The sequence below is a fragment of the Coregonus clupeaformis genome, chromosome 20 (genome assembly GCF_020615455.1).
Source record: "Coregonus clupeaformis isolate EN_2021a chromosome 20, ASM2061545v1, whole genome shotgun sequence".
Lineage (NCBI taxonomy): Eukaryota > Metazoa > Chordata > Actinopteri > Salmoniformes > Salmonidae > Coregonus > Coregonus clupeaformis.
Window position 1 is genome coordinate 45,133,350 of NC_059211.1, and position 24,139 is coordinate 45,157,488.

A 24,139-nucleotide genomic window follows, 5' to 3' on the forward strand; every position below is an offset into this window, starting at 1 on the left:
CTTATGTAAACAAGGTACTTCTTATACTTTTTTTCTTTTTTTGCAAACATTTCTAAAAACCTGTTTTTGCTTTGTCAATATGGGGTACTTTGTGCAGATTAATGAGGATTTGTATTTATTTAATCAATTTTAGAATAAGGCTGTACCGTAACAAAATGTGGAAAAAGTCAAGGGGTCTGAATACTTTCCGAATACACTGTATATAGTGAAACATTATTTGGTTATGTGTGTACATAGACACAGTATCTGTGCCCCAGGCTTATTTACCATGGTATTGTTGTGACATTGTATAGTATTGTTACAATAACAAATCAAAACCCTGAAATGTGTTACATAAGTAGTCATAAGCCTATCCACCCATGGTGACTTTTTGTTTTAGTGGCAGACTTGCACTATTGCAGTAAATAAGCAACCATCGAGAGAAGCAGATAATATCAATGGGACATTGAAGAACATCAGATACGGTTACGGTATGAAGAAGTCAACAATCAGTGTGTGCCGTAAAAGACATAAAAACACGTGCTAATTTCCTCCTTTACTAACAGACAAGCTGGCTTTCAGGGCTGAGTTCCTGAGTTATTTTGCCAAAGTCAGCTGTCTGTTTGTTAACCCACACACCTGACCTTACAGGTTCTCTCTCGGGCCGCACCTTAAGCACACACAGGGGTTTATTGAAATGATAAACGGCAGGTTAAAGATCCTATATGACTATTTGAAGAAGAGAGGATGAAAACAGCAGCCAAAGCAAGGCAAGCTAAGCCACTCCTCCTTGGAGTGCTGAGTGACAGGAAGCTAGAGTATATCAACAAGACAAGCTACAGTATGCAGCACTACACATGTTTACACAAGTGTATATTTCCAACGAGTACCATAGCCTGAAGAAAAACACAAACACACAACATAAACAGAATATTTTTCAAAACATCACTTTAATTAGAAAATATTTCCCCATATTCTGCCCAAATCTATAAAAAATATTTGCACCAAATAAGAGTTCTCCCTATGTTAGTCTGTAATATATACAGTACAATACCTCCTGTCACACTAGCTGTTAATGAGGTGGTCTAATATAACAAAAGAAGATGAACTCAATTAATAATTCATAACATCAGGTAGCAGGGCCTATGTTCAGTTCTGCAGGGGAATATAGCTATACACTAGTTGCACATTCAGACCAGAGTCCTTTACCAAAAAACAATTTGAGTAAAAAGTTTGAAAACACAGCTCAAGTCCTTATACTGTATACATTCTTCAGACTGTAGCAAAGCAATATTCTCAAACCTTGATAAAATAGATGCATATTGTATGATCCATGCCTGCAATTTGTAATTACTGACTTCAATTTAATGGAAGAAGTTTTAATCTGACTTTGAAGTCCTTTTCCACTGACACACTCATCATCTGCTCTAGTGATGCACACAGGTCAGAATATTAATACCTGTATTATCAGACAGACTCCATCCTGCTCCACTCACACATATTGAGATGGATATTACACTCGTATTTATAGAGACCATATCCCTTAAATTACAACAATATAAAATCCAATATAAAATGCTACTGAACTTGAAACAAGTTGAGCACAGCCTGAGCCTGCTAAACTAAATATTGACTGAACATAAATATTGATAGGGGACCAGGGTAAAAGGTCAAGCCAACTATGAATAATGAGTTGTTGTTTATAATCTTGACACAATGATTGAATCCTTGTTTTGCTGTGTAACCTTTGATGCCAGCCCGAAGAGAGGATAATAAAACTCCACTGCTCAAATCAAAGCCCTACCGTAGGCTGCAGCCTATCACCATTCACATCATAACTACATCATAACCACACTTTTTGCTGTTGATTTTTAGAGCTATAAGACAGTGGCAAGACTTGAACCACCCACGATGCCAGGGGTTCGTTTTAACTGGCCTCTCTCAGCCACCTAATAGCAGCCCTAATAGGGTCCTAGGAATTTAATGAGATCTTTTAATACATTTCAGCTTTAACAGCAGCATGCATGCCAGCTATTAATAACCCCGTACTTGGCTGCTGCTCTTAAGCACTCTCATTTGTTGGTTAATGTATAGATTCACCGGCGTTGTTGTTCCCATATGAACTCAATGTATAGCAGGTAGTGATTGGTCGTAAGGCAGGCACATTAGGGGAAGAGACTAAACAAAAGCATCCACCAAGAACCAAACCAAGAATCCTAACAGTGTACAGTACAGCATTGCATTCCATAACATACTGTGTCAGGGGAACCCATTATGACATCATGTGATTTCTGACACCGCCATAGTAAACGCCTCGACTCCCACATTTCTCGCCTGCATCACATCTCACATCTGAGACCCAGCGACAAAATATACGGGTGTCAACCAAGCAAACCAATTAAAAGACCAACCAAACACAAAATGTTACACAAGCCTTCAATGGTGGCTACTTCTCATAGGTGTGAACTGGCTATGTGTTATGTAATGGCTACAACGCGTGTACAGTAGTGTTAATTCAACACACAGATAGAGTCAAATCTTCTGTAGTGATCTCCAGATCAGAGGCATTTTCTATGAACAGGGTCGTGTTAGGGATATAGAGGGGCTATATAGTTCTCCTCTCCACCTGCTAAAGTCATCACTAACATAATGGAGACACAGCACTTCATGACATCTCTATTCCAGTTTCAATCACTGGTAGAGCCACTAAATCTCCAAGCCCTTACACACATCATTGTAAAATACCAACCAGAGTGTGTGTGTGTAACACAGGTTACTGTTACAGGAGTCATAGGAGTCACTCCATTTTGTTCTGCTCTCCAGGGAGAGATTCCTTCCTGTAATAAGAAGGTTTGACCCAAGAGCATCCCCACTGGAGATGAGATTGAGAGAGAGGAGAAAAGTGAGCGAGGGAGGGATGGAGGGAGAGTCTCTTCTGCCCTGAGTGGTTGTTGGTTGAGTGTGGCCCCATAGGCAGGCGGGTCCCCAGGCCCTCAGATCACCCCATACTCCTTGAGGGACTTGAGGAGCACCGTGTCCTTGACGTCACTGAACACCTTGCGGATGTTGTTGGTGTCGGTGGCGCAGGTAAAGTGGGGGTACAGCGTCTTGCTATCTTCCTTCTTGTCCCGGCAGTGAGCCTGCTGCTCATACATCTTCTGGATGTACTTCATAGCATCCTGAGCATCACGTCGCTTTCCTACATGTGTGGGGTGAGGAGGACAAGGGGCAGGAAAGAGATGGAGACAACCACAGTGAGGGAGGAGAGTGAGAGAGGGGAGAGAAAAGGTCAGGAGATGTGGGAATATGGAAGAGAGAAATGGGAGGCCATTAGAAACAAAAATTACAAGCAAAGGATAAAATCCCAAGATAGAACATATTGAATGATTTTCATGTAATAATGCAGCCATCACACAATGTTACCATTTAGTACAAAACATTTAAATGGCAACTGTACATCGAACAGCCAATATGAATGAATCTATACTAATAATTTCAGACTTTATGAAGGAAAGAACAACGTCTCCGCAACCCCCCGCCACAGACGCCCGGAGTGATAGCTTAATGATGCAAAGAGCAGGGTATTTATGGTTGCCATGGGCAACAGGCCGGGGGAGAGGGTGAGCGGAGCTGAGGTATAGGCAGAGAGGCTCTGCTACCTTCCTTCCACATCAGTGGAGGCACATTGTTAGCCACTTTAGTACAGGTGCTTTGAGATATCACCTGATCCACACAGGACCACATTAAACATAAACTATGTACCCACGCCATACACCTGGAAGTAATATGAAAACAATCACACATTCAACCCTTGCTGAAACAAGAATAAATGGTACTCAAAAAACATTATGTTTACTGGTTTTGCTATAGCCAGCATGGTTATGTATTCATGTGAGAACTCACCCTGAGAAATGGAAATATCACTAGGTTTGAAATGACTTTCTAAAATAAGGTCTTTGTTATTCCAGCCAGAAGCACAGTTAGCTACATCTCTAACGGTTTGAGAAAGAAAAATGAAACACCAAAGAATGTGGCTCGATAAGTTTACATCCACACTGCTTATTATCTACCAGCTCAATGTGAGGGGATGTGTGTGTGTGTGTGAGAGAGTGTGTGTGAGAGTGTGTGTATGTGTATCTGAGTGTGTCTGTGTGTGTGTGTAGAGCTACCTGTGAACCCTGGGAAGTACTTCTGCAGGTCGGACGCCTGGATCTTATCAGCCAGGATGTCTGTCTTGTTGAGGAAGAGGATGATAGAGGTGTTGAGGAACCAAGGGGAGTGGATGGTGGTGTAGAACAAAGCTAAGCTCTCATCCATACGCTTCTGCTGGGGGGGAAGAGGGGGAGAGAGGGGGGAGAGGGAGTGAAGGGGGAGAGGAGGGGGGAGAAGAGGGAGAGATGGGGGTTAATGAATTTAGAGGGAGACTAAAAAGTGTCCAGGAAAGATAAGCGGCTTAGTGAGCCTTGGTCAGGAGGGAGGGTTGGAGAGATTGCGGTAAGGCAGCAGGTTTTGATAGGCAACAGTAAGACCTGTTGGCCATGGCCAGAAAAACCTCTGGAGAGAAAAACCTTGACTTACATTGAAGGCCAAGGACGTCACACACGGACAGACAGATAGACTGACTGACTGTTTGACTGACTTGACTGAAAGACAGACAGACAGGCCAGACAGACAAGCTAGACAGACAAACAGCCAGACAAGCCAGACAGACAGACAGACAGACAGACAGACAGACAGACAGACAAGCCAGTCAGCCCGACAGATACAGACAGACAGGTGCTCACATCAGTCTCTCTCTCCTCCAGGACCTGGTCGTACTCGCTGAGGGAAGCCAGGAAAATGAGGGACGTCACATCCTGAAAACAATGGATCCACTTTCTCCTCTCTGACTTCTGTCCACCCACATCCACAATCCTACCCGGAGAGAGAGAGAGAGAGAGAGGCAGAGACAGAGAGAGAAAATGATAAAACACCTGTTAGAGCATCTTTCATCTCACACACAAACACTGTTGTGCCCTTTTATCAATAAGGTGTTTGTGATGCCACGCATGGCAGGGGCCTTGTCTTGGCGAGGCAGCTGGTCAGAGTTGTTAAAGTGTTAGGAGTGTCTGTACTCTATAGAGGTGTAGCTAACACTGTGAGAGAGGCTGCCATATCCCCCTGTGTATACCGAGACTCCTCTCTTCTCTCTCCTGCTGTCACATATCAAACCTGTTTCAGTTTCCAAGTCCTCATGCAAATGAGTCTCAAAGAGCATTTGGCTATAAAAAGGCCATAATTGATACCTTACCATTTCTATCCCACTGTATCCTGCCTGCCTGATTACAGAGACAAATTACAGTCTAACCTTTCACAACAGAGGAAGTGAAAAACACCACACCTGGAGATAGCTGGACCTTTCATGTTAATAATATGAAGGTCTCCTAAAAAACAATTGCATGGACATGTTCAAAGGCACAAAAAGAAATGAGTGAGTTCTCAGTGATTGTATGTGATTGTAATTCCACTGTGTCCAAAGCAACCTAGGGTAGAGTCAGACAATATCTCTGCCAGCGAGCCTATAGTCTAGTCCTAGACTTGGGACGATAAACCGAAAAATTACCATCACCGACATTGCCCACCTCTTACTGAAGCAATCTTGCTTATGTCGTAATTTTCGGTGATTAGGCTATACAATGTTCCTGCAGATTTTTTGGATCTCAAACCATTATTTGGCAAACAGTAATGTGCATTAATCTGCTTCCTGCAATGAAAGTATCTGCCCTGTCCCTATCTGCCGATGCCGGCTCTCAGTTCCACTCCCCTCTTTGCACACAGAGTGAAGGATAAGCACATGCATATATGACTGTTGAGCAACATTTCAATGTAGTTGCGGGGGAAAACACTGTTTTTAAAACAACTACATTAAATGTAGTTAAATAGAGGAGAGACTTCGCTTTCTGTGAGTATAACAATTATTTCTCAACTCTCAATATTGAGGAAATTATAGCACTTTACAAACGGAATATGCTGCATTTGTGGCAGTGAATAGATCAAGTAGCCTATAAAGGCTACATCAATTACAAGGCTAGCAACAATTTCATATTCAGAATTAGCTATTTAGCTAAGGTGTTTTGAGTTCCCACTTCATCAGGTGGTTAATTATGTAGAATAGGCTATAGCCTATAGGCCAATATGCACTAAAAAGATGCAAGCAAATCGCATCATTCTGGATGCTATTTTGACATGTTGCACATCAGAATAGCAACCATGCATTCCCGGAACATGTTAGATAAAATAGAACACTTCTTTATTTTCTTACTTCTTAGTGGTAAGTCTAGAGCCATGCAACTTATGGAAAGTAACTGTGCTTTAAAAAAATATCTATTTACAGTGCATTCGGAAAGTATTCAGGCACCTTCACTTTTTCCACATTTTGTTATGTTACAGCCTTGTTCTAAAATTGATAACATTTAAAAAATCCTAATTAATCTACAGACAATACCCCATAATAAAGTGAAAGCAGGTGTTTAGACATTTTTGCATAAAAAATAACAAAAACGGAAATACCTTATTTGCATAAGTATTCAGCACCTATGCTATGAGACTCGAAATTGAGCTCCGGTGCATCCTGTTTCCATTGATCATCCTTGAGATGTTTCTACAACTTGATTGGAGTCCACCTGTGGTAAATTCAATTGATTGGACATGATTTGGAAAGGCACACACCTGTCTATATAACGTTCCACAGTTGACAGTGCATGTCAGAGAAAAAACCAAGTCATGAGGTCGAAGGAATTGTCCATAGAGCTCCGAGACAGGATTGTGTCGAGGCACAGATCTGGGGAAGGGTACCAAAAAATTTATGCAGCATTGAAGGTCCCCAAGAACACAGTGGCCTCCATCATTCTTAAATGGAAGTAGTTTGGAACCACCAAGACTCATTCCTAGAGCTGGCCGCCCGGCCAAACTGAGCAATCAGGGGAGAAGGGTCTTGGTCAGGGAGGTGACCAAGAACCCGATGGTCACTCTGACAGAGCTCCAGAGTTCCTCTGTCGAGATGGGAGAACCTTCCAGAAGGACAACCATCTCTGCAGCACTCCACCAATCAGGCCTTTATGGTAGAGTGGCCAGACGGAAGCCACTCCTCAGTAAAAGGCACGACAGCCCACTTGGAGTTTGCCAAAAGGCATCTAAAGGACTCTCAGACCATGAGAAACAAGATTCTCTGGTCTGATGAAACCAAGATTGAACTCTTTGGCCTGAATGCCAAGTGTCACGTCTGGAGGAAACCTGGCACCATCCCTACGGTGAAGCATGGTGGTGGCAGCATCATGCTGTGGGGATGTTTTTCAGCGGCAGGGACTGGAAGACTAGTCAGGATCGAGGGAAAGATGAACGGAGCAAAGTACAGAGAGATCCTTGATGAAAACCTGCTCCAGAGGTTCACCTTCCAACAGGACAATGACCCTAAGCACACAGCCAAGACAACGCAGGAGTGGCTTCGGGACAAGTCTCTGAATGTCCTTGAGTGGCCCAGCCAGAGCCTGGACTTGAACCCGATCGAACATCACATTTACATTTTTACATTTACGTCATTTAGCAGACGCTCTTATCCAGAGCGACTTACAAATTGGTGCATTCACCTTATAGCCAGTGGGATAACCACTTGACAATATGTTTATTTTTATTTTATTTATTTTTAATTTTTGGGGGGTGGGGTAAGGGGGGGTAGAAGGATTACTTGATCCTATCCCAGGTATTCCTTAAAGAGGTGGGGTTTCAAGTGTCTCCGGAAGGTGGTGAGTGACTCCGCTGTCCTGGCGTCGTGAGGGAGCTTGTTCCACCATTGGGGTGCCAGAGCAGCGAACAGTTTTGACTGGGCTGAGCGGGAACTGTGCTTCCGCAGAGGTAGGGGGGCCAGCAGGTCAGAGGTGGATGAATGCAATGCCCTCGTTTGGGTGTAGGGACTGATCAGAGCCTGAAGGTACGGAGGTGCCGTTCCCCTCACAGCTCCGTAGGCAAGCACCATGGTCTTGTAGCAGATGCAAGCTTCAACTGGAAGCCAGTGGAGTGTGCGGAGGAGCGGGGTGACGTGAGAGAACTTGGGAAGGTTGAACACCAGACGGGCTGCGGCATTCTGGATGAGTTGTAGGGGTTTAATGGCACAGGCAGGGAGTCCAGCCAACAGCGAGTTGCAGTAATCCAGACGGGAGATGACAAGTGCCTGGATTAGGACCTGTGCCGCTTCCTGTGTAAGGCAGGGTCGTACTCTCCGAATGTTGTAGAGCATGAACCTACAGGATCGGGTCACCGGCTTGATGTTAGCGGAGAACGACAGGGTGTTGTCCAGGGTCACGCCAAGGCTCTTTGCACTCTGGGAGGAGGACACAACGGAGTTGTCAACCATGATGGCGAGATCATGGAACGGGCAGTCCTTCCCCGGGAGGAAGAGCAGCTCCGTCTTGCCGAGGTTCAGCTTGAGGTGGTGATCCATCATCCACACTGATATGTCTGCCAGACATGCAGAGATGCGATTCGCCACCTGGTTATCAGAAGGGGGAAAAGAGAAAATTTATTGTGTGTCGTCTGCGTAGCAATGATAGGAGAGACCATGTGAGGATATGACAGAGCCAAGTGACTTGGTGTATAGAGTGTAACACCCTGGCTCTGGGACTCTATATGTTGAGCCAGGGTGTGTTCTTTCTATGTGGTGTATTTCTATGTTGGGAGTTCTAGTTTGTTTATTTCTATGTTGGCCTGAGTGACTCCCAATCAGAGGCAACGAGTGTCAGCTTTTGGCTGGTTGTCTCTGATTGGGAGCCATATTTAAACTGTCTGTTTTTCCCTTTGTGTTTGTGGGTTCTTGTTCCGTGTTGGTCTATGTTACCTAGGACGTTACGAGTCGTTTGTTGTTTTGTTCATTGTCAGTATTTATCACTAAAGGTAAATAAACATGTTCGTTCATCACGCTGCGCCTTGGTCTATTCCCTACGACGATCGTGACATAGAGAGAATAGGAGAGGGCCTAGAACTGAGCCCTGGGGGACACCAGTGGTGAGAGCACGTGGTGCGGAGACAGATTCTCGCCACGCCAATTGGTAGGAGCGACCGGTCAGGTAGGACGCAATCCAAGAGTGAGCCGCGCCAGAGATGCCCAACTCGGAGAGGGTGGAGAGGAGGATCTGATGGTTAACAGTATCAAAGGCAGCAGACAGGTCTAGAAGGACAAGAACAGAGGAGAGAGAGTTAGCTTTAGCAGTGCGGAGAGCCTCCGTGACACAGAGAAGAGCAGTCTCAGTTGAATGACCAGTCTTGAAACCTGACTGGTTTGGATCAAGAAGGTCATTCTGAGAGAGATAGCAAGAGAGTTGGCTAAAGACGGCACGCTCAAGAGTTTTGGAGAGAAAAGAAAGAAGGGATACTGGTCTGTAGTTGTTGACATCGGAGGGATCGAGTGTAGGTTTTTTGAGAAGGGGTGCAACTCTCGCTCTCTTGAAGACGGAAGGGACATAGCCAGTGGTCAAGGATGAGTTGATGAGCGAGGTGAGGTAAGGGAGAAGGTCAACGGAGATGGTCTGGAGAAGAGAGGAGGGGATAGGGTCAAACGGGCAGGTTGTTGGGCGGCCGGCCGTCACAAGTCGCAAGATTTCATCTGGAGAGAGAGGGGAGAAAGAAGTCTAAGCATAGGGTAGGGCAGTGTGAGCAGGACCAGCAGTGTCATTTGACTTAACAAACGAGGATCGGATGTCGTCAACCTTCTTTTCAAAATGGTTGACGAAGTCATCCACAGAGAGGGAGGAGGGAGGGGGAGGAGGAGGAGGATTCAGCAGGGAGGAGAAGGCGGCAAAGAGCTTCCTAGGGTTAGAGGCAGATGCTTGGAATTTAGAGTGGTAGAAAGTGGCTTTAGCAGCAGAAACAGAGGAAGAAAATGTAGAGAGGAGGGAGTGAAAAGATGCCAGGTCCACAGGGAGTCTAGTTTTCCTCCATTTCCGCTCGGCTGCCCGGAGCCCTGTTCTGTGAGTTCGCAATGCGTCGTCAAGCCACGGAGCAGGAGGGGAGGACCGAGCCGGCCGGGAGGATAGGGGACATAGAGAGTCAAAGGATGCAGAAAGGGAGGAGAGGCAGAATCAGGAGATTGGAGGGAGAAGGATTGAGCAGATGGAAGAGATGATAGGATGGAAGAGGAGAGTGTAGCGGGAGAGAGCGAAGGTTGTGACGGCGCATTACCATCTGAGTAGGGGCAGAGTGAGTAGTGTTGGAGGAGAGCGAGAGAGAAAAGGATACAAAGTAGTGGTCGGAGACATGGAGGGGAGTTGCAGTGAGATTAGTAGAAGAACAGCATCTAGTAAAGATGAGGTCAAGCGTATTGCCTGCCTTGTGAGTAGGGGGACGGTGAGAGGGGTGAGGTCAAAAGAGGAGAGGAGTGGAAAGAAGGAGGCAGAGAGAAATGAGTCAAAGGTAGACGTAGGGAGGTTAAAGTCACCCAGAACTGTGAGGGGTGAGCCATCCTCAGGAAAGGAACTTATCAAGGCGTCAAGCTCATTGATGAACTCATGTATGCACGCATGACTGTAAGTCGCTTTGGATAAAAGCGTCTGCTAAATGGCATATTATTATTATTATAACTCTCCAAGGGAGAGTTCATGGAGGGCTATAAATGACAAGGATGTTAAGCTTGAATGGGCTAGTGACTGTGACAGCATGGAATTCAAATGAGGAGATAGACAGATGGGTCAGGGGAAAAAGAGAGAATGTCCACTTGGGAGAGATGAGGATTCCTGTGCCACCACCCCGCTGACCAGATGCTCTTGGGGTATGCGAAAACACATGGTCAGACGAGGAGAGAGCTGAAGAGAGACCTGAAAATCACTGGAGAGACCTGAAAATAGCTGTGCAGCGATGCTCCCCATCCAACCTGAAAGAGCTTCAGAGGATCTGCAGAGAAGAACGGGAGAAACTCCCCAAATGTAGGTGTGCCAAGCTTGTAGCGTCATACCCAAGAAGACTCAAGGCTGTAATCGCTGCCAAAGGTGCTTCAACAAAGTACTGAGTAAAGGGTCTGAATACTTATGTAAATGTGATTTTTTAAAAATATATATATACATTTGCAAACATGTCTAAAAACCTGTTTTTGCTTTGTCTTTATGGGGTATTGTGTGTAGATTGATGAGGGAAAAAACCATTTAATCCATTTTAGAATAAGGCTGTAACGTAACAAAATGTGGAAAAAGTCAAGGGGTCTGAATACTTTCTGAATGCACTGTATATATTTACCATTGGATTTATCATTATTGAGCAAAATGGGTCAATATATCGTGATATGACTTTTTGTCTATATTTCCCAGCTCTATGTAGTCCACAATTTCATCAGCAGCTATGGTGTTCCATTAGTTCCCTTGACATCTGGGTGAGTCCAGGGTGAGTGATCTGAGTGATATGAGTGAGAGTGTGGCCACCTGAGTGTGATGGTCTTCACGGTGAAGGAGTAGTCATGGATGCCAGTGGTGGGGAATCGAACCCGCAGCACGTCCTGCGCTGTGGGGATGTAGTCTGGGGCAGATATGCGGTCCAGATTGGTCATGTAACTGAAAAGGACAGAAAGACAGAAAGAGAGAGAGAGGTAAAAAGAGAGAGCAAAAAACAGTGAGAGAAAGAGAGAGAGTGAGAGAAAAATGTGATATACAGTGGGGGAAAAAAGTATTTAGTCAGCCACCAATTGTTCAAGTTCTCCCACTTAAAAAGATGAGAGAGGCCTGTAATTTTCATCATAGGTTCAAGTCAACTATGACAAACAAAATGAGAAAAAAAAATCCAGAAAATCACATTGTAGGATTTTTAATGAATTTATTTGCAAATGATGGTGGAAAATAAGTATTTGGTCAATAACAAAAGTTTCTCAATACTTTGTTATATACCCTTTGTTGGCAATGACACAGGTCAAATGTTTTCTGTAAGTCTTCACAAGGTTTTCACACACTGTTGCTGGTATTTTGGCCCATTCCTCCATGCAGATCTCCTCTAGAGCAGTGATGTTTTGGGGCTGTCGCTGGGCAACACGGACTTTCAACTCCCTCCAAAGATTTTCTATGGGGTTGAGATCTGGAGACTGGCTAGGCCACTCCAGGACCTTGAAATGCTTCTTACGAAGCCACTCCTTCGTTTCCCGGGTGGTGTGTTTGGGATCATTGTCATGCTGAAAGACCCAGCCACGTTTCATCTTCAATGCCCTTGCTGATGGAAGGAGGTTTTCACTCAAAATCTCACGATACATGGCCCCATTCATTCTTTCCTTTACACGGATCAGTCGTCCTGGTTCCTTTGCAGAAAAACAGCCCCAAAGCATGATGTTTCCACCCCCATGCTTCACAGTAGGTATGGTGTTCTTTGGATGCAACTCAGCATTCTTTGTCCTCCAAACACGACGAGTTGAGTTTTTACCAAAAAGTTCTATTTTGGTTTCATCTGACCATATGACATTCTCCCAATCCTCTTCTGGATCATCCAAATGCACTCTAGCAAACTTCAGACGGGCCTGGACATGTACTGGCTTAAGCAGGGGGACACGTCTGGCACTGCAGGATTTGAGTCCCTGGCGGCGTAGTGTGTTACTGATGGTAGGCTTTGTTACTTTGGTCCCAGCTCTCTGCAGGTCATTCACTAGGTCCCCCCCGTGTGGTTCTGGGATTTTTGCTCACCGTTCTTGTGATCATTTTGACCCCACGGGGTGAGATCTTAGGTGGAGCCCCAGATCGAGGGAGATTATCAGTGGTCTTGTATGTCTTCCATTTCCTAATAATTGCTCCCACAGTTGATTTCTTCAAACCAAGCTGCTTACCTATTGCAGATTCAGTCTTCCCAGCCTGGTGCAGGTCTACAATTTTGTTTCTGGTGTCCTTTGACAGCTCTTTGGTCTTGGCCATAGTGGAGTTTGGAGTGTGACTGTTTGAGGTTGTGGACAGGTGTATTTTATACTGATAACCAGTTCAAACAGGTGCCATTAATACAGGTAATGAGTGGAGGACAGAGGAGCCTCTTAAAGAAGAAGTTACAGGTCTGTGAGAGCCAGAAATCTTGCTTGTTTGTAGGTGACCAAATACTTATTTTCCACCATAATTTGCAAATAAATTCATAAAAAATCCTACAATGTGATTTTCTGGATTTTTTTTCCTCAATTTGTCTGTCATAGTTGACGTGTACCTATGATGAAAATTATAGGCCTCTCTCATCTTTTTAAGTGGGAGAACTTGCACAATTGGTGGCTGACTAAATACTTTTTTCCCCCACTGTAATTATATTTCCCGTGGTAATGACAATGGTGGTCGCAAGTTCATTCTATCTGTCATGTTCTGTACATGAGACATGTAATATTAACTGTATACAACAACAATCAACACAAATTTAGTTTCGAATTGAGCTTGGAAATTAGACAAAGGGACATGGAGTCTTTACCACTGTGTTGGGATGATTGTTTTCATGGCTTTTGTTGATACACCCTGTCATTAATTGGATGTTGACTGACTATGTGCATGTTTCTTATTATGCTGCTATAATGACGCAGAGCTAGCTGAGTAAATACTGAGAGATCAGAGAGAAGGAGAGAGAGGACAGGTACGGACAGATACGTCAGGAACACATGGCAGTCCAACAGTATTGCAGTGATTGAGATGAGTCCTTTCCATTCATTTTCTCATAATGTGATGCATTAGCTACTCTGATGTCAACTTGTTGACTTTGTCTGTATCAATGTATTCCATTTCAACTTAATTAGCAAATTCATTCTAAAAGGAAACTAAACTTTACTATCGGGTAGCTTTCAATAATGGGTGGAGAGTGAGAAACAATCTGCATTGTGGCTGTGTATTTTATAACATGAAATCAAATGAATGGTGCCTGACAAGATGGTTGTTTGTGGAAATGTCATTTCAACATGGCTGAGATCTTGATGTGTATTTATTTGTCAACTAGCCCCCTCCAATGGACATTATGGATTCTGCAGTTGATAAGGACAGTATACAATGAAGGACACTGTGTTGTAAATGAAACTTACATTTATATTTAATTGTTTTTGATTATTCAAGTATACAAGTTTATATTTACATACTTACATTTTACCAAGGAAGCAAAAAACATCTACTGAAAAAACAGGTGCAATCTTTGCAAATGCTTAGTAAATATGTCCCACACACACACACACAGACAGAGAGAGAGCCAGAGACAAAGAGACAGAGAGAGACAGACAGACAGACAGAGAGAGAGAGAGAGAGAGAGAGAGAGAGAGAGAGAGAGAGAGAGAGAGAGAGAGAGAGAGAGAGAGAGAGAGAGAGAGAGAGAGAGAGAGAGAACTCACTACTCTGTGGAGTCCAGCAGCTGATACTCGCTGCGGCGGCTGTAGCAGACACGGAGGCCTGGGTCGGCCCAGAGACGGCAGATGGCGTCCACATAGCCACGGTCCAGCTGGGTGACCTGCACTGTGTCCACATCCTGCACACACCTGGCATTCATCTGAGGGTAGATAGAGGGGCTTTAATTGGTTTTAATGTCTGATCCACAGGCGTCAAAGAAAAATCAGTGAAAGCCTCTCAAATCAAAAACACAGAAACAGCATGTGTATAATGTGTTTTGTGTATAATGTGTTTTGTAAATAGATGCTACAGAGGGTGCCTTTCACTAATGGTTAAAGGTCAGTTTGATTGAACAGTATGTACGGTATGCCACCAGACCCTGACCTCATTCTCTGGGTAGGCATAGGGCAATCTGAGGGTGGTCATGGCCTGGGTCATAGCTTTCACAGCCGTGAAGATGTTCTGGTAGATGAGCTTGGTGAAGTCCCGTCTTTCCTCCTCAGAGAAGCCACTTCCATGGATGATCCTCATCTGTCTGATGAAGGTGGTTTTCCCACTCTCCCCTGTGCCTGAGGACACATAGCCCAGAGGAGAGTCAGAAAGGAGAACACTTCTCAAAGGATGTTTTTTTAATTTTTATTAAACAATGCAATGTTACAATAAGTGTTGATCCGCTGAAGAGTCAGAGACATCATTACACAATTAACATTCGCATTCGGCAACTCATCAAAACCTCACACATGCTTTCAAGCGATACCAGCCATCTGCCTAGTGACAAACCTCCATCACTCTCCTTCTTGGTAAAATATCCCTTACACAGCCTGGAGGTGTGTTGGGTCATTGTCGTGTTGAAAAACAAAAGATAGTCCCACTAAGCCCAAACCAGATGGGATGGCGTATCACTGCAGAATGCTGTGGTAGCCATGCTGGTTAAGTGTGCCTTGAATTCACAGACAGTGTCACCAGCAAATCATCCCCACACCATAACACCTCCTCCTGTATGCTTTACGGTGGGAACTACACATACAGAGATCATCCATTGGAACCAAAAATCTCAAAACATTTTACCGCCTTTGATTTCCCTTTCATCAAATGATTGAGTTTTTATTTCACAGAGTAGCCTACTTTGTAAGTATTTCATGACCCCATCTCTCTCATTCTTCAAATGTTAACATGTCAACACATGCTTAACATATTTGTCTTTCCTTAGTAATTACATAAAATAGGCCCTAGACTTAGAGAGGTGTATACCTCATGCATTCCTCACCCACTAAGTTTATTTTACACTCCCAGTCCAGGTGTCCTCAAATAATAAATGGCATTGCATGTTTCTCAAAATATGAATGTTTTTTTTTGGCTTTGCCTCTTTCTCAAAGATCTTTGTTTTTGTTGAATGAATCATTTTTTTGTTCTCATTGTTGGTTTAAATGGATGAAAAGTCGAAGTCATTGCCCATTCTGGACACTTTCAGAAGGCTTACATTTCATATGGCTTTTGGTCTGTCGTTATTCAATAACAATACGTTATTAAACCTAAGAGTGAAGGAAGAAAACCCTTTTTTTGTAATGGCAGCAATGAACAATGGCCCTTGTGTATATGCTATAATAAACATAGCCTAATGTATTTCAAGTCGGAAGAGAGAAGATGGAGCTACTGACCGAGTAAAAGAACTTTGATTTCTTTGCGTTCTCTCTTCTTCTGCTGTCGGAGAATCCTCTGAATCTCCTTGTCAATAGCGATGGTCCTCCTCTCTTCATCGTCCAGGCAACAAACGCAGGTCCGACGGCACCATTTCCAGCACGCCATGTCGAACTCACTAAAATAGGTAGGAGAATTGTTTATAAATTAGTATAATATACTTCTCATGCTTAGCAATACTGTAATTCTCAGAACGTTTTTTTATAACTAGCCTATGTTTTTAAAGTAGGTATTTTTTATGTTTTTCAGAATCAAAAACGCGATCATTGCATAATGTGCAATAATTGCACCGACACATTTTGCTGGTCTTTATATCATTGAAACCCAAATGAGTGTCAAAAACAGAAATGGGTGACACAGAATTATTTTACTCAACTTTTTGATAGCCTTTTTTATTATGGTAATTAAAGCCCAATTAGGGGACTTTCCTGTCAGAAAACCTATGACAATTCCGGTCACGAACAAACAAAGAAGTTATTAAAAACAAATAAGTAGTATTTTTTTTAATCAAAAATGATTTACCTTCAAGATGTCACACCCATTGTAAAGCAGATACATCAGACTTTCGTTGTGCGCGATCCATTCTCCCAGTGTTCCTATAATATTTTGTTTAACTGTACGATCGTTTCGTTGAAGCACAGCAGAGTATTTCCCAGTTTCAATAACATTTAGTCTCAAACATAAGCAGATCCTTGTTTAAGTCTACTACGTGTTCGGTAGAATATGCAGGGTATGTCGTTTGGTGAAAACACCTCTCAGTCAATGGAATGCGCCTTGAGTGACATGGACTACCTCACTGCAGATAAAGTTTCGACTGAGGTTCATTTTTTTTTTTTTTTTTTTGTGTGTTATCCAATTGACATTTTAGTCACTTAGCAGACACTCTTATCCAGAGCGACTTACAATTAGTGAGTGCATACATTTTTCATACTGGCCCCCCGTGGGAATCGAACCCACAACCCTTGTGTTGCAAGCACCATACTCTACCAACTGAGCTACAGGAGGGCCAATATCCCTCTATCAGCCTGCCACAGTCCCATGAGAATTTTAAATGTATAAAGTGAATGGAAAAAGTCCCTTCCCTATCTGTCAGGGACGTATAGACATCCTTTCAGACTTTGTTATGGAGTAAGTTACTCATCATTTTCCTATGCCAAACTAATCTTTCATAAGTGTCAATAGACATAGATTAGTCATTCTAAAGGTGTTTTTGGTGTAAGATGAATGGCACAACAGGTAGTTTATTTGTCACTCCTCTCCTTCTAACTTTCTGTATGTCAATCTTTTGTCTCAGCAGGCAGAACCGGTTTTACTCAGGGATTTCGTGCACTCTTCACTAGGTCTCAGATATTAGGATTGCCTGAGCTCAACATTGCCATGGGAACAAGGTGAGGTGAGCCACTGCTGAGAAAGGGAGGGGGAGAAAGAGAGATATGGTGAGGGGGTGGGGACTGACGGTAACAGGAAAGTCCCCTTCTTTCTGCCTAATATGAGAAATGATGAGCCAATTGTGATAACCCAAAGGCAGGGATGAGTGCATGGAAGAAGCAACTGCAAGAGGGAACTCAGCTCAGGCAGTATGAGCTACTGCCTAGGGGAGCTACCCAACCTATCCTCCCTATCTGTGGAAAATGGAATGAGGTAGCCAATATGTCCCATAAAACAAGGCATTATAAAGGATTTATCACAGAACAATTATAATCTGGTATTTCAATTTCATGGATTTTGCACCTGCCTCTGTCTGCAATCTATGTTGCTATTGCATAGCGCCCTACCCTACCCTACTACTGCACCTGATTATCTGTGGTTCAACTTTGCTTTGTTGCCCTCTGCCCCGCCCTGTGTATTGAGTGGAGTCCACTCACACAGACTACAATAACATGTGAGGAGATTGATGACTACATAATTAGATTACGTGACTTACGTCAAGGCATTTATTTTGTGAAAACAATAAAGATGCATTCATGGATTTTAAATGGATATTTGCATTTTCATTTCAAATGTAATAATGTTTGAACATACACTCACCGGACAGTTTTGGGTACACTACCCCATTCATGAAAATTGATCGCTACTATAGACAGTGAGTCACATGGTCGTGGCTTGCTATATAAAGCTGGCAAACAGGCATTGAGGCATTCAGTTACTGTTCAATTGAATGTTAGAATGGGCAAAACAAGTGACCTAAGAGACTTTGAGCATGGTATGATCGTTGTTGCCAGGCGCGCCGGATCCAGTATCTCAGAAACGTCCTCCCTCCTGGGCTTTTCACGCACAAAAGTGCTCTTACACTAAAAGGGTTTACAGAGAATGGTGCGACAAACAAAAAACATCCAGTCAGTGAAAGTCCTGTGGGCGAAACCAGCTAATTGATGAGAGAGGTCGAAGGAGAATGGCAAGAATCGTGCAAGCTAACAGGCGGGCCACAAACAAGCAAGTAATGGCGCATCCAACAGTGGTGTGCAGAACGGCACCTCGAACGCACAACTCGTCGATCCTTGTCACGGGTGGGCTATTGCAGCAGACGATCACACCGGGTTCCACTCCTATCAGCTAAAAACAAGAAGAAGTGACTCAAGTGGGTATGTGATCACCAACATTGGACAATTGAAGAGTGGAAAAACATCACCTGGGACATGACAGCGAGTTCAGTTTACTTAAGTGACCTGCGCAGTCCCCAGACCTCAACCTAATAGAGCATATTTGGGATGAGATGGAACGGGCTGTTCGCAGAATGGCAAGAATCGTGTAGAGCATATTTGGGATGAGATGGAACGGGCTGTTCGAGAATGGCAAGAACCGTGCAAGGTAACAGGCGGGCCACAAACAAGCAAGTAATGGCGCATCCAACAGTGGTGTGCAGAACGGAACCTCGAACGCACAACTCGTCGATCCTTGTCACGGGTGGGCTATTGCAGCAGACGATCACACCGGGTTCCACTCCTATCAGCTAAAAACAAGAAGAAGTGACTCAAGTGGGTATGTGATCACCAACATTGGACAATTGAAGAGTGGAAAAACATCACCTGGGACATGACAGCGAGTTCAGTTTACTTAAGTGACCTGCGCAGTCCCCAGACCTCAACCTAATAGAGCATATTTGGGATGAGATGGAACGGGCTGTTCGCAGCATGAATGTACTGCTGTCATCCCAAAGCAACTGCGTGATGCCATCGCACCAGGATGGACCAACATCCCTGTGGAACATTTCAGACACCTTGTAGAATGCCCAAAGAATTCAGGCTGTTCTGGAGGCAGAGGGGTCCAACCCGGTACTAGATGTGTGTACCTAATAAACTGTCCGTTGAGTGTGTCACGCCTACTCCCGTTCCCTCTCTCCGGCGCTCGACTTTGCCGGTCTACTAACCACCGGTCCTGGCAACCCACATTACGCACACCTGGCAACCATCATTAAGCACACCTGCACCCCATTGTAATGCACACTTGGACTTCATCATTACCTTGATTACTTCCCCTTTATTTAGCCCTCAGTAGCCTCAGTCTTCAGGCAGTATTGGTTTTGTTCACATTCAGTACACTTCTCCTGTTTTGTTTATCTGCTTATTCTCATTATTAAACTCACCTTCTGCAGCTGCTTCCTGACTCCTAGCATATACGTTACAGAGTGTATGTGATAGTTCAGCAAATCATGCTTTCAGAAAGTAGTGGGAAGAAGCAAGGCTACTTCTTTAAAAGTCCAATACGGCCGTTTGTATCTCAATATCAAATCATTTCTGGGTAACAATTAAGTACCTTACTGTGATTGTTTTAAATTTAAATGGTCAAAAAGAAACAAACATTTCTCAAGCAAGAATTTTGCGAAGACTGTCTGGGAGTGGTCTGAGTGGCGAGGGGGAAATTGAAAACTAGCTGTTATTGGCAGCAGGGTTTGAAACGCTCTTTGTTATTGGTCTATTAACTAATTTACCGCCTGGTGATGTCACCAGGCAGGCCACAACTCCTTCCCACAAAAACAGGCTGAAATCTAGGCGGTCTTTTCAAACTGCTCTTACACTAAAAGGGCATTATCATAATTTTCACAATTTCACAGTATTATTCGAACCTCATAGTATGGAAATATATATAAAACAGGCAAATCACGTTTTTGATTGCACTTGGCCTTTAAAGCGGCAATCAGCATTTGAAACAATAAGAAAGCGTCCTCCCTGCCCCTGTTTCAGTAAAAAGCTGAGGGATGGGGCTGGAGAAATGTAACAACTTAAAATTAATAGACAGAGCTGTGCTTGTAAGGACTTACCATCCATGTTATCAAAATTATAGTTTTAACCATGTTTTGAGGCTATATAGTGTTTGTTTACATTTGCTTTGCTTACAAACATTGGGATAAGACAAGCTTATATTTTGGTTTCTGATGGAATACAACAGTTGAACTAAGCTCATACTGTTATATTCTTCTAGAATCAATGGGTACATATCATTAATTTCAAAGTCCCAAAATGGATGTAGCAAATGCAGATTGCCTCTTTAAGGTTATCAGTGAACTAACACTATCAGTTAAATAAAGGCAAAATGGTGGAAACCAAGCACTCACCCTCTCTCTGTCTGTTAGAATAGAAGGATGCATCTATGAAGTAAAGTAGAGCTCAGAACTTGCAACTACCTTCATTGTCCACATGGTGTCACACCTGCCTCAACTTTATTGGCCTACAGCAGTGGTGACTGTGCATTGCTCCATTTCACCAATCAGCTCAATTAGTAAATTCTACACTGCAAAGAAGTAAGAGGATTGTTGTCAAATAAGGCTAATGGGCATGTGTGTGTGTGACACACACTGAAATCAATCAATCAATAATGCACGTTGCTACATCAAGTACAGTACCATTTGCTCTGTGTTTGTATTCTGTATGCATGGCTGTGCCTGGAATCCAAACTATTGCTTTCACTTTCATTATGGTTTCAAACAAGTTTGCAGATGTAATACATAATACATGTATACGTGAGAAGCACGATACCCTAATAATGTACAGAATGTCAATTAATTCAGTGGAACTGAGCCATACAGCAGTCACAGTATTGATACTTCTCTGCAGTACTAGGGCCATAGCCAGCCCATAGTTGCAATAGTTCGTCAGTGCTATCATCAGAGGGCCATTATAACTATTTTGCCTCCCACACAATATAGCAATGGAGACTGAGTGGCACTGGTGTCATACGGTTTTGAGTGCCATTATTATCAGTAATAATGAGTCAGAAGGATCTGAACATATGGATAAAGAAAGTATACTGAACAAAAATATAAACGCAACATGTAAAGTGTTGGTCTGATGTTCCATGAGTTGAAATAAAAGATCCCCATACATATTTCATACACACAAAAAATGTATTTTCTCTCAAATTTTGTGCACAAATTTGTTTACATCCCTGTTAGTGAGCATTTGTCCTTTGCCAAGATAATCCATCCACCTGACAGGTGTGGCATATCAATAAGCTGATTAAACAGCATGATCATTACACTGGTGCGCCTTGTGCTGGGGACAATAAAAGGCCACTCTAAAATGTGCAGTTTTGTCACACAACACAATGCCACAGATGTCTCAAGTTTTGAGGGAGCGTGCAACTGGCATGCTGACTGCAGGAATGTCCACCAGAGCTGTTGCCAGAAAATTTGCCATAAACCGCCTCCAATGTCATTTTAGAAGATTTGGCAGTATGTCAACGGATGAATCCCGGTTTCAACTGTACCGGGCAGATGGCAGACAGATTTACTGCCGTTGTGTGGGTAGCGGTTTGCTGATGTCAAAGTTGTGAACAGAGTGCCCCATGGTGGCGGTGGGGTTATGGTATGGGCAGGCATAAGCTACGGACAACGAACACAATTGCATTTGAATGCACAGAGATACCGTGACGAGATCCTCAGGCCCATTGTCGTGCCTTTCATCCGCCGCCATCACCTCATGTTTCAGCATGGTAATGCACTGCCCCATGTCGCAAGGATCTGTACACAATTCCTGAAAGCTGAAAATGTCCCCTTTTTTCCATGGCCTGCATACTCCTCAGACATGTCACCACCCATTGAGCATGTTTGAGATAATCTGGATCGACGTGTATGAGGCAAATGGTGGTCACACCTGATACTGACTGGTTTTCTGATCCACGCCCCTACTTTTTTTTTTAAGGTATCTGTGACAAACAGATGCATATCTATATTCCCAATCATGTGAAATCCATAGATTAGGGCCTAATGAATTTATTTCAGTTGACTGAATTCCTTATATGAACTGTAATTCAGTAAAATCTTTGAAATTGTTGCGTTTACATTGTTGTTCAGTGTAAGAAGAAGAAGAAGAAGAAGGTGAACTGAAAATCTAACTTCATCACAAAAGGTTGCGATATTGATACACCACCAGCATATAGTAGTCTGTAGAGCACCAAGTTTTTTTTAGGCTACTGTACTGAACATAAATAAATACACAACAGAATTAGGATTGGCCTATTTATAAGCCATTATCATCATGTGATTATATCCAGACATGGACATCACAGTCCTGGCTGAGTCGGGAATATTGCCTACCTGAATGCCAAGCCCAATATTTTCCAAAAATAAAACAATTATTTCAAACTGATCAAATAAAATAAAATGTTATTTGTCACATGCGCCGAATACAACTGATGTAGACTTTAATGTGAAATGCTTGCTTATGAGCCCTTCCCAACGATGCAGAGTTTTAAAATAATAGTAACACAACAGGAATAAAATACACAAGAATTAAGCTATATACAGGGAATACCAGTACCAGATCAATGTGCAGGGGTACGAGGTATTTGATGTAGATATATACATAAAGGCAGGGTAAAGTGACTAGTCATCAGAATAGATAATAATAAGAGTAAGAATAAAGAACAGAGTAACAGAAGCATATGATGAGTTTGAAAGTGTGTGTGTGTTGTGTCGGTATGATTGTGTGTGTTATGTGTGTGTGTATGTAGTGTATGTGAATGTGTGTGGGTTTTATGAGAGAGTGTCAGTGTAGTGTGTGTGAGTGAGTGAGTGTGTACAGTATATATAGTCTTGTGAGTATGCATAGTAACTGCAAGATAGCGTCAATGCAGATAGTCCAAACAAACATACAGTAGAGAACTGCAAATAGATAGCAGATGAGAATTAGAAAAATAATTCTGATGAAAGGGATAGCTCACCCAAATTACAAAAGGACGTATTGCTTTCCTTACACCCTGTAGGCAATCTGTGGACAAGGTACGACAGCAATCCATGCTTTGATTCCACACTCCATGTCCAAATCATCAATGAAGCAACTTCATTGAGCTAGACAACCAATTTCAGTCACTTTAAGAAGATTTGGACATGAAATGCGAAAAACTTACTCGCATTGGTTTTGGGCAGCATTTGGAAACAGTGGCCCGGTAAACAAAAACAAAGCATTGCTGTCTTACATTGTCCATAGAGTGCTTAGGCCTACATGGTAAGGAAACCAATATGTATTATACCTTTAATTCTCTATAAAATGTTAGCAATGCATATCTGTCTTCCTCAGGTGTTGAATTGTACCAACCATAAAGTTGCAACATTTGTGGGCTACTTTTGCAACAGCTGAGTAGGCTAGCTATAGACGTTTGACAAAAGTTGGGTGTTGTCCATCCAGTCAAATTTCTGGATCTGTGGTTGACACGCCTAGAAAGGAAATATATTTTGTCGCATAGAGATAGATAGAGGGCTCTAGTACCAAAAACCGATTGAGGACTTTCACTATTTTTAAGTAGTCAACTGGGTGGGACTTCCTATGGGTTTAGGAAGGATCACATAATTCCATCCAGATCACCAGGAGGGATCAGCCAATGAATTACACTCGTGAGCAAACATTCCATAACTGCAGGTGGCAGTAAAACATTCCATAACTGCAGGTGGCGCCAACCTTGGCGTTATACCTGTTCAAACAACACACTCCAGGTGGCATTATGCACCCTTTCAGTTGGTTTGCCAACTCAAAGAAGAAAATTGGCTACTTCAGGTAGCTTAGGTAACAGGTAGCTTAGTGGTTAAGAGCGTTGTGCCAGTAACCGAAAGGTCGCTGGTTCTAATCCCAGAGCCGACTAGGTGAAAAATCTGTCTGTGCCCTTGAGCAAGGCACTTAACCCTAATTGCTCCTGTAAATCGCTCT

At 43.2% G+C, this 24,139-nt stretch overlaps 1 protein-coding gene across 1 annotated transcript; it reads right to left on the reverse strand.

Moving 5' to 3' along the window:
• Nucleotides 1–910: 910 nt before the first annotated feature.
• On the reverse strand, nucleotides 911–16,754 carry LOC121533500 (guanine nucleotide-binding protein subunit alpha-11). Its single transcript, XM_041839488.2, has 8 exons — nucleotides 16,524–16,754; nucleotides 15,962–16,119; nucleotides 14,688–14,872; nucleotides 14,309–14,463; nucleotides 11,418–11,546; nucleotides 4,764–4,893; nucleotides 4,149–4,302; nucleotides 911–3,178 (listed from the first exon to the last, which is right to left on the reverse strand). The coding sequence occupies exons 2-8, from the start codon at nucleotides 16,107–16,109 to the stop codon at nucleotides 2,973–2,975; spliced, it is 1,107 nt and encodes a 368-aa protein (XP_041695422.2). The 5' UTR covers nucleotides 16,110–16,119; nucleotides 16,524–16,754; the 3' UTR covers nucleotides 911–2,972.
• Between the last annotated feature and the right edge of the window lie 7,385 nt (nucleotides 16,755–24,139).

Excerpts from the sequence above, each read along its gene's own strand:
- LOC121533500 (XM_041839488.2), bottom strand. The coding sequence starts at position 16,109 with ATGGCGTGCTGGAAATGGTGCCGTCGGACCTGCGTTTGTTGCCTGGAC. Across the intron at positions 11,547-14,308 it reads CTGCTGGACTCCACAGAGTA|TTACATGACCAATCTGGACC; the intron begins GTGAGTTCTCTC and ends TGTCCTTTTCAG. Across the intron at positions 4,894-11,417 it reads GTGAAGACCATCACACTCAG|GATTGTGGATGTGGGTGGAC; the intron begins GTGGCCACACTC and ends CTCTCCGGGTAG.